An 11,579-nucleotide genomic window follows, 5' to 3' on the forward strand; every position below is an offset into this window, starting at 1 on the left:
AAATAAGTCAATCCTATTCTTTCTATACTAGAGGTGGATTTTGTTTGTACATCTGTCCGTCATGCTTCTTCATCTATAAACATCTTTCTACTATACTGTACAGATCTGTGCATATGAATAGATATTTTTGAAAGGGTTGCACAATTAAATGAGCTGTGTGTGTAATTGGCATCTAGAGGATAAACTTGGTAGTCTATGCACTCTAAACTCCAAATATAATCACTTTAAGTATTGGTTTATACTATTTTTTTCTGATGTATTCTTTTATATTTCTAAACTTTAAACCTGTGAATTTTTTTTAAACCTGTGCTTTTAACGCATGCCAGTGTGTGAAATAGTCTCCCAAAAACCCTCTGGTCTTGTTTCTTTCTTCAGAGGCCTTTCTCTTCTTGTCATACAATTCATAGACACTTTTTCTCTTGAGGCCCCTCAGACATTTTGAAAAAACACGGTGAGAACGCGAGCTTCAATAAATGGCTGAAACCGTAGCCCACCACACATACAGTATACACCTGAAAGTGCGCGTGTGCAGAAAGCGAACCTAGGGACGAGCACGTACAACGGCCTTATGTCAACATATCATCAGAATGATTGACGACTGGAATGACCAATAGTCTTGATGATCCACCCAGAAAATGAAAATCTTCTGCTATATCTTTAAGTAGAGTCATTTGAAAGGTCTGTTGCATTTTGTTAAGGTATTTAAAATTATTTGACATAATATTAACACTTAATGACATTCAAATGGCAGTTTAATATAATGTTTACCAATAAAACTAGGTAGTTTCTTAAGTTTGATAATTATTCTGCTATGTCATGTTTATGACAGATTTATGACAAGTTATGATGTATTGGTTTATGTCAAGTTGCCATAACAAAGACATCTCAAACAATGTCATCTTGGCATTAAAAATGACATAATTAAACAAATCACACTTAATGACAACAAGTGTGTTTTGTTTTAAAAAATATATCCTTTAGCTAAAAATACCCATTGAGTGAGAATGATGTTGAAATATTAATCCTGAGCCTTCAAATGAAAGGTGAGCTTTGGCTAAAAGTCACAGTGATTGACTGTTTTATGTAAATTGTGGTCTTTTGTGTATTTATGGATTGTCAGCAGTGAGATGAATGTAAAGTTGTGGCCTGCTGTAAACAGGTGTGTAATGTCTGTAACAATGACACTGGAGAGAGAGAGAGAGAGAGAGAGAGAGAGAGAGAGAGAGAGAGAGAGAGAGAGAGAGAGAGAGACTTAAAAACTAAACTTCTCTTATTGCTTACCTGCCATCATTTCAAACTCTGTTTTTTTTTTCATTTATGATCGAGAAAGGGCGAATTTAAAGAACATCCCAGACTTCTCAGTTTTTGATCAAATTAATGTTAAGGTTTGAAAGTGAGCTGTATAAGAATATTAAAGGCATTCAACAACTTTGTGTGAGTAACAGACCAAAATGTACACTGTAAAAAAAATCCGTAGAAATTGCAGCTGGGTTGCCGGTAATTTACCGTAGATTTAAATTTATAAATTGTTATTTACTGGCAACATTTTGTTCAAAGTTAAATGAACATTTAACATTTACAAGTCTTTGTCTTTACAAAGTAAAACAAAAAAAAAACAGCATCAAGCAAAACATTCTGGGAAACAAAATCTGAAGCAAAAAACAGAAAAAGGTTAATGATGATTTCTGGTTCCCAGAATGCTTTGCATGAGGCTGTTATTGTATAGTTTTATTCTGTAAAGATAAAGACTTGTTAATATTTAAAATTTATTTAACTTTGAACAAACTCTTGCCAGTAAATAACATAAATGTAAATCTACGGTAAATTACCGGCAACCCAGCTGCAATAACATTGTAATTTCTACAGATTTTTTTTACAGTGTATGACATTTTTCACTCCAAACCTTTTTAAGTAAAGCATGTCCCTGTGGAAGAGGTCAGGTCATGACACATGCGAGGCAATGTTGTTTGCTGTCAAACAGATAGATTTCAAGTTATATAGATAACCTTTAGTGCCAGTCCTTTTCACTCCACAATGATGTTATTACAGTTTTATTACATTTACAGTACAGTGGTTTAACTTTCAGGTTGATAACAGCTCTGTTATTATGCAGAATCACAGTCTGGCAGTTCATTACGGAATGTTAAAATCTTAAAAATATTATTTATTGAGCCATACTTAATTCCAAATCATAATGTTCTTTTGCAGTTTTTGATAGTTCCTTAAACTGTGGTGAATGGATGTAGATGATGTAAAATGATCATCACTCGGGCTCTCAAGGGTTTCATTATGTGAGATATCTGAGTAACGGTCCACAGAGACACGCACAGACCTTCTGAATAAAAAACAAACCAACCTCATGAATCATCTTATTACATACTCATACCACACCTTGTTCACTGCTGTTATCATTTACATGCATTTTATTTTTAAATCATTTAAATAACCTACAATGCTTTACAGTGTACACAGAGGCGTCATGCCCATTCAAACTGAGGAGGCACGTGCCCCCATGGTTTTTTTAAGCCAAATGGATTTTGCATGCAACCTTACAATCAAAGAAACATCTATTAATCTGTTATTTGACTTTTAATCTGTTTAATATGCACAATATTATCAATTCTGTGCTGCATCCTTGTAACTTTTCGGAGATTTTCGCCGTTTTGATTGTGTGTCATTACTTTATTCTGGCGGCAGGTGCTGCAGTCAGCGCAGTCGCAGATGTCATCAGCGTCTGAGCGCGCTCACGAGCTCTTTGCTGTTGCTGCTGCATCTTGCTATCTGAGGAATTAAAACATTTCCAAACCCCAGTACGGTAATGTGCAGTTAACCTCATCTGGGTAGAAAATGTATAGTTTAAAATGTGACAGTCTCGACGTTATATTAGTAGATTTCTAGATTCATTTTGGTACAAAAAAAAGCCAAACTTCGCCAGAGTTCAGGGCCCAGGGGCGCGGAATCACACATGCTCACATATCAGGTAAACTTTGATGCAATAATGCATTCCTCTAATCATTTTATCTACACATTTTTTAAATCATGTAATCATGAGAGATCATGTAATGTCCATGTGAAAAGGGCTAAAGATGTACTTTGGTACTACTATGGTATGTTGATATTGATCAAATAACCCAATTTTTGACTTTTTTTAGACTTAAGCCACTAAGCTGATGTTAACATCTGGTAGCTAGTTTGGTGGTTAGAAGATTGTTTGTAGTTCACTATAACTTTAGCAAAATGACAAATAACGCTAATGCTATAAATGTTTTAAGTTGTGAGCACGGAGAAAACTTACATACAAAGCTCGGATAGTCTCATATTGTCCCATCAGTTGTTACGTGGGTAGATGATATGGCTGTGGCCGCAGCAGGTAACTTATATAGGACATATTTAACTACCTCGTCCTGTCAGGAGGAGTTGATGGAGCAGCATTAAAAGTTATTAAAGTACTTATGCCTACCAATATCCATTAAAATTGGTAAGAAACAAACATAAGGGCGCTTGATTGAGCTTTTTAAATTGAATGCCTTCAGTCACTTCCTCAGCTCATCATCTTTATGGGGCAGGAAGTACACTGTTAGACTTTTTATTGCATATGCGGTAAGTTACTGTAACTGCCCCATTACAGTACCATAACTGTACATGTTTTTTACAGTGTGATGCCTTTACCGCAGTTCCATTTTACAGTATAATACCCTTACTGTAACCTAGTTTAAAAAATATTGTCTTGAAGGGGAAACGAACCAGGGTCGTCCATGTCGTAGGGCCGTAACACTACCACAGTGCCACAGAGTCACTTCTGCCTCTTCTGTCACTCTCCCGACACTCCAAGGGGTGAAATCTTGGTGTCACTAGTGTTTTGAAGTCTTAAGGTCAAATTCAAATCGGACGGTCAAGCATTTATCCATAATCCCTTTCTTGTTTTCATCTACAATTCTCAATAAATTATTTACACTGCTGAAATACAATTACCATTTTGAAATTTGCTTCACTGCTAAAAGCATAACAAATAAAATGTATTTTATTTCATAGATATATTTTATTTTTACATTTTATATGCTTTTATAACACTGTTTTATTCAACTACAGTAGCACTACTGCTGTTACAGCAGTCTACCGCAAATTCAAAACATACAGTAAATCACTGTAAATTAAATGTTAATACCCATAATGCAATGCATATTACAGTAATGAACTGGAAAAGAAAATGATGGTATTTTACTGGGCATTTTGTGGTAAGTAACTGTAGAATTTACAGTTAAGTCTAAGGGGCTGGACACACCAAACCTTTTAAACGCGTCTGAAAACGCCTCGAGGACGCCGAATGCCAGCTGTTTTTCAGCTGAGTGCCAGCTTTCTTCAGCTGAGCACTTTGGTAGCTGTGATACTTCAGCTGCGAGCCGGTTGGTTGCTGTGGTAATGTCCCGCCCCTCCTTCACTGTGATTGGGCGGCCGTGTGAGAACTGACATTGACGAGCGGAGCTTTTCTCCTAAAGTTGAATCTCTTTCAACTCTCGACGCTCAGAGCCGAGCGCGGAAAAACCGCCGAGCGCCGGTTTTCAGCGCGGAAAAAACCCGCTAGCTGCTCGCTTATTTGAAAAACGCCGAGCTTCCATTGGAAACAATTGAAAACATGCGCCGGCCGCGGGCGTAAAAGTTTTGGTGTACACAACCCCTAACAGTGTAGGTTAACAAAATGAGCGCAATGGCGTCGCCCTTGTTGTCGTGAAAAATAAGATGAATAAGAGTTTTTATTTTTGGGCGACCTATTCCTTTAAAAGTGGTCATGTCCTTCTTATTTTTTTTTAAATATGTTCTTTAATAATATGTTTTTGGTTATTTTTTTGCACACTAAACTGTAGTATATTTGCAAAAAAAAAAAAAAAGATTATTTTGTCAGTATTGTAAGTGTAATAACCACAGACAAGTGACTATTTAAGGTCAATAACTAAAGAGATAAAGGGTCTTAAGAAACATTGACATTTTAACAGTTTAATTTGAACAAATCCTTTATTTCTAGTGAGAAATAATTATGGAGGTCTTTTTTGTATGTATTAAGGCTCTTATATGTCAAAAGTTGATTAACTATGTAAATGTCAATGTATTATTTTATCTTTGGGAAATAGTTTAATTTTGTGTATTACAATGTATGGTATTGTATTATGTTTGATGGAGAGTTATTTGCCTGTTTAAAAAAACATGGCGATGTGATTTGTTTATAGTTTAACCACAGTTCAACAGCATCCAGGGAAATAGAGTAATTATGAAAATAAGAGATGTGATGCCAAATGGAAATGCAAAGCCAAATATTTGAAAGCAAAATAATTTCGACATATTGCCCCTAAATCCACCTCTGTGATTGAAGGGCTTGTCTCATATTGAAAGTATTTCTTCTAAATGTTGTTTAGGCAGCGGGTTGTTATTGCAGGAACAAGCCCCGACAGTATGATCAGGACCCGACGCCCAACACACCACAGTGGCTAGTGGTTTAGTTACTAGCATCTGACCACTGACAATCTGACCTTCTACAACATGTAAAGCAATGTTGGCAGCACTCATGCGTTTGTTTTTATAACCAGCTTCTGCACCTGACGCATAGCATGAGGATTCAACTTCTTCAATCGACCCTTTTGTGTCCGGTCTTGCAAAACGCGTCAATTAACTGAAAATTAATTATTTGAGGGAGTGAAAGTAGTGCATTATATTTGGACACCCCAGACACCCCTCTAGCTCCACCACATTATTGGAGTATTCCACTGTATTGCATAGATGGGCTAATGCCGCCCTAAAAATAGCCTAATGACGCCTCTGGTTAACATTATACAAAGAATTAGTTTGTCCTAACTAGAAGAGATGGGAAAATGTGTTTTTAAAGCCAGATGTTATTACAGAGCTCCGTACATCACCTGACCCATTCTGTGTATGAAATGAATGGCGCCAGCATGAGTTTACAGTGCACTTTAATTCAAAAGGCATAGGGGCGGTTTCCCGAACAGGGATTAGATTTGTTCTAGACTAAAATAAATCTAAGAGCTGTCCAAACTAAAAATAACTTACTGAGATATCTTAAAATACATCAGTGCCCTTTGTTTTGCCTCAAAATGCACACAAGTAATACTTTTAGTAAGTCATGTTTGTTAAAACTAGTTATATTTCCTAATTAAACTAAGGCCTAGTCCTGGTTTAAGCTAATCCCTGCCTGAGAAACCACTTCATTGTCATGTACATAGCTAAACTTAATATATTAAACAACAGATCATTATAATGCCCCTAGAGTCCTTTTAACGTGTATCGATAAAGCAACGGACAGCTTTCATGACCTGATCTACCTCATCAACTTTTCCTCATATTACTCTGAAAACTCTTTAAAAGTATACAAAGCACGCAGGAGCAATTACATTTTGCAATGAATATTCAACTTTGCAGTATGTCGGCTAAAACCTGCTTTGGTGTCATTGGAAGTGTAAAGATACATTCACATTATAAGCGACTTTGTCACTGCACTGCAAAAAATGACTTACTTAGTATTTTTGTCTTGTTTTCAATAGAAATATGCTTCGTTCTCATTGGTTGTTGCCCCCGAAAGTTGGTCATAATTTGCATAAAGTTAAACATTTTTCAACTTTGTCATGCGACTGGACACGACCCATCCAGTTGGCAACGGTCACTGTCGCTCGTGTTTCTAATCCCTGCTAGTCTGAATGAAGCTTAAGGGGCTAATCACACGAAAAGCGCTTTAAACGCTTGGAAACGCAAGGCGCGGCGCACTGCCTTTTTAAAAAAAAAAAAAAAAGAGCAGTGCGACGCAACTTTTTATATTGCTAGGCAACCACCGAGTCAGCTGTCTTGTCAATCAAATTTTGAAGCGTGAGCGCTCTTTTGCTGTTACCTATCATATTAGCATTAATTAATAATCATTAACAACATGTACTTACTATAGGGTTGGGGTAAGGATTAGGGTTTGGTTTAGGGTTAGTTGCATGTAATTATGTAAGGGATAACCCACGGCTAGCCATGCATTAAATTTAATGCATGGCTAGCCGTGGATTATCCCGCTTATACCTTGGTTATTTGCCAAGTTAAAGCTGTAATTAATGTTTACAGTGTAATTTTTTGACAGACGGGTAAAAATGACGGTCATTTTCTTAAGTTAAGGCTCGGACTCCATCCGCTTTAAATAAAGTAGTGCCATTGTATTGCTTTTATTTAAATGAATTATCACATTTATTTAAATTCATTGTTAATAGAGAGAGACAGAGAACTGAAAGAGAAGGACCAGAGAGAGCGAGAGAGACGCACTTACGTCTCTCTCGCTCGCTCTCTCTCTCTCTCGCTCTCTCTGCAAGTGTAACTGTGTTACTATGGTTACCAATGTTTATAGTAGTGGATTAATTTCTAACTGTAATCAAACTGACTGGAACTACCTGTGCATTAAACGGTTTTAATGCACACCTTCCAGCCAATCAGAATCGAGTATTTAAACAGACCATGGTATAAGCATAATTAACTGTTATTACAATAATAATTATGTGTAGCATGTGTAACAAAGACACCGTAAAATAAAGTGTAATCAAAGATTTTTTTAATTGAATTTTGCTACGTTTACCAAACACTGGGGGACACATACTGTATAATAATGAGCTCAGCAAATTTGTTGTAATGCTTGGTATTTTCTTACATAAATGGCACTGTCTAATAAATATGATGCACTTCACTTGAAAGCAGTAAAAACACATTTCAGTGTCTGAAGTTCATAAAATAGTACTATGAACATAAATGCTTATTGTCAGGTGTATGGAATCCAATAGAACACCAATAAATCCTGTTGGAATAATGTTCAAAACACAACACAAAAAGGATTTTTTCAATACTTTTAATGGTGAAAAGCTAATGTTTTATAATGGTTATTAATAAAAAAAACATTATTTGGTGGTTCTATTGTTGTATTCAGAAGGGCAATACATACGGTATGCTAACTATCTTGACAGACACACTAAATTCTTTTAATGTGATGTACAGTATTGCCCGTGACTCACGTCAGGATACAAGAAGCCGTTCACATCACTACAACACAAGCACATTTGGCACAAGCTTGAAGGGGTTTAGAAAATGAGAAGTGTTTTTGAGATTGTTACAAATAAAGACACAAATACTATGCAGCACATCCCTGAAAATAATAATAATTATTATTATTTTTAATGGAAATGTGTGTGAAATATTTTGTTTTATGTTCGGTGGGATAATGTGTATACTGAAACTTCTTAGGTGCAGTGAATTTTTTGCCAACTGTTTTGCACATGACATAGTAGGGAAGTTAAACTAGTGGCACAATGGATATAATCAAATTGGATATAGCGTCCAAGCAGCTTATTAGTGGAGAGGAGGCTGAGTGATATAGCCAATTAGTATGAGGGATGATTAGTAGGACAATGTGCAAGCTTTGCCAGGGTGCCGGGGCACACCCCTACTCTTTTCAAAGGACATCCTGGGATTTTTAATGACCACAGAGAGTCAGGACCTCGGTTTAACGTCTCATCCGAAGGACGGTGCTTTTTGACAGTATAGTGTCCCCATCACTATACTGGGGTGTTAGGACCCACACAGACCGAGCACCCCCTGCTGGTCTCACTAACACCTTTACCAGCAGCAACCTGGTTTACCCAGGTGGTCTCCCATCCAAGTACTGACCAGGCTCAGCCCTGCTTAGCTTCAGTGGGCAAGCTGTCTTGGGCTACAGGGTGATATGGCTGCTCCGTCAGATATAGATTATAGATTATAGAATATAGATTCTGATGAGTGCTTACTGTGTTGTTTATGGTAATTTCCTGTAAACAACACAGCAATATCCGGTAAACAGTCCCTTCAATTGCCTTTTTTCCACACCGGAAGTAATGACGGAGTAGTTGAAAGCTAGTTTACTATGAAAATCTGTTATCAAATCATAGCAGTGGCCATTTACTTCCAAGTCTTCTATGCGGCCTGCTCGTTGAAACAAGCCTGCCTCAAAACCAGGGTACAAAATAGCCGATTTGCAAACGTCAAAACAATATATGTATTCCATGTTCACCTGCACTACTGGACTATTTGTATTGCATCACTAGCACTACGTACTGAATATTACAATAACTTATTCCACTGCACACACTGCAAAAAATGACTTTCTTACTTAGTATTTTTGTCTTGTTTTCAGTAGAAATATCTAAAAATTCTTAAATCAAGATGTATTTTCTTGATGAGCAAATTACCTAAGAAAATTAGTCTTGTTTTTAGACAAAACATATTAAATTTAAGTGAATTTGTGCAAAGCTGGTAATCATAGGGGAACCATTTTTAGTGCTATATAGCACCTGTAAAGCCCCTTTGAAGAAACATCCGTGGGTGATATAGCACCACTATAGCACCAGATATTGCTCAATATAGCACAATATGGTTCTACACAGGTGCTACACAGGTGCTATATGGCACTTAAAATGGTTCCCCTATGATTACGAGCCAGTGAACCACTTTTAGTGTTTGTTTTTAGAGTGTACTGTATATAATACTGTATATAATTGCCCACCCAGGATATCACCAGAACACCCTTCAAGAACCGACCCTGATCAACATCTGTGAAACATTTAGCAACCAATCAGAATAAAGCATTCAACAGGCCTGTGGTATAAATGAGTAAAATTGAATGTGAATTTTTGTTACGTGGGCACCCACAATTTTTCTGTATCTCAGAGCTTGTGCTCTGCATTTTTGTGATCCACAGCACAGGGGTAACATTAGGACTGCATGGGAGTTTGATTTACTTGCAGAAATTGTACAAAAAAAAATAAGTCTCCAGCCCTTACAAACAACTGATATTATTTTTATAATGCTTGAATGTTATTATTATGTACAACATATTTTTTTTTTTGTTTGACGGAGTTTGCTTGACTTTTGGGAGTTAAATACATTGTTTTGATTAGGACACATCCCATCATTCTAATTTAAGGAAGCAGTCAGGAGGTTGATCCCATCAGAGTTTCCATTAATTAGGAAAACATTCCCTATGATGTCACCAGGCTGGAGGAGGTAATGATGAGAGAAAAAAAGTGAAAGCGAGAGAGAGAGAGAGACTGAGAGAGAGAGAAAGAGAGAGAGAGACTTAACTTCATTCTCAGCTGTTATCATTACTATTGTATGCTGTTTCCCAGCTCTACACTGAAGGTAAGCCAGGTTTCTTAATCTGTGTTCAGGTATTGTAGAGTTTTAGATAGATGTACCACTGTGGGCTTAGGTTTTGTTGGTGTATGCACGGTGTCTCCACACATGAGATGCTGACAGATGAACAGGGCAGGTGTCCAGGTGTTTTAAAACGGGTGTAAGAATGAGTTGAGATTTTATTCATGTTCAGTTTAGTGAAATCTCAAGTTGCATTTAGTCCTTAGTTGCACGATTCTTTAATAAATGTCTATATGAAAAGTGTTTTTGCTCTGTGTATTATTTGTGAGTGAACGTTTGTGTTACTCAACTCTATGCTACTTACAGAAAATGATGAATGAAATTCAATGTTTAATGAAAAGCTTCATACGTATGATATAAATTAAATTATTGAATATAATTGACTCTCTGCATTGAGTCTTATTTTTTTCCACATAACTTTGGATGGTCAAGCTTCTGTTGAACAAAACAAAGACTAATGTCATGTAACAGAAATGGATTTTATAACAGTGGAATAAATGAGAAAGAAATTGAGTCGTTATTTGGGAGAAGCGATGTTTTCGTAGGAGTCGTGGTTTCCACGGTAGTGTCCTAAAGGGGGTTGTACACTATCTCATGGGGAAAGGGGTAACAAGCCGTGCTTTGCACTTACACCCGTGGGATTGACAAAGAACAAACAAGTTGTTAATTGTGTATGAGAGAGAGAGAGCAGTCTCATTTCTGGAAAACATTTGTAACTATAGACATTTCTGTCTTAAAGAGAGATTTTATTGCTCTTTATCAAAATAAACTTTATGGAAGCCACCGCATCAGATGTGTTACTATGGTCTGGTTCAGCTATTTGATATTATTGACTAATGGTGACATCATAAGATGCATTTCTTTGATGAGGAAAATGATTCAAGAAAATAAGTTTTATAATAATAAGAATAATAATTTTTTAAGACAAAAAAATAAAAAAATAAATGTAAGTAATTTGTGCTTAAAACAAGCAAAACAATCTTCCAATGGGATAATAATTTTGTTTTACTTAATTTAAGTGTTTAAGAAAAAAGAAAAACTTTTTGCAAGTTTTTTTTTTTAACCAAATTGGCAGATTTTTTTGTTTTTTGTCTTATATTCTTAGGTTATTTTGCTCATCAAGAAAATTGATCTAAATTTAAGAATTTTTAGATATTTGTACTGAAAACATGACAAAAATACTAATTAAGAAAGTCATTTTTGCAGTGCATTAAAAAATTCCTGATAGCCTCTTTAGTAATGATGTGTACATTAAACATTTATTTTGTGTTTTTGCACTGTAAAACAAAACATAAAGCCTGAGGATTAACATTATTTGCATACTTTCAGATGACATCGGCAGGAATATTGAGCACTTCTGGGAAAAGGAA

At 36.1% G+C, this 11,579-nt stretch overlaps 2 protein-coding genes across 4 annotated transcripts in view; one reads left to right on the forward strand and one right to left on the reverse strand.

The window, feature by feature from the left end:
- Window positions 1-11,579, reverse strand: part of LOC135728333 (uncharacterized) — a 32,630-nt gene that overhangs the window by 9,619 nt on the left and 11,432 nt on the right. The gene's annotated exons all lie outside the window — the stretch shown is intronic.
- Window positions 10,035-11,579, forward strand: part of LOC135728334 (uncharacterized) — a 7,030-nt gene continuing 5,485 nt past the window's right edge. Inside the window, exons 1-2 of one of the 3 annotated variants that reach the window (XM_065246507.2) lie at window positions 10,035-10,194; window positions 11,539-11,579. The exon at window positions 11,539-11,579 is cut by the window's right edge and continues 23 nt beyond it. In XM_065246507.2, coding sequence (XP_065102579.2) covers window positions 10,168-10,194; window positions 11,539-11,579 — 68 coding nt within the window. In that variant the 5' untranslated portion in view covers window positions 10,035-10,167. The remainder of the gene's footprint in view (window positions 10,195-11,538) is intronic. The other 2 variants (XM_065246508.2, XM_065246506.2) reach the window with 2 other exon arrangements.

This window comes from Paramisgurnus dabryanus, chromosome 13 (assembly GCF_030506205.2).
Source record: "Paramisgurnus dabryanus chromosome 13, PD_genome_1.1, whole genome shotgun sequence".
NCBI classification, from domain to species: Eukaryota; Metazoa; Chordata; class Actinopteri; order Cypriniformes; family Cobitidae; genus Paramisgurnus; species Paramisgurnus dabryanus.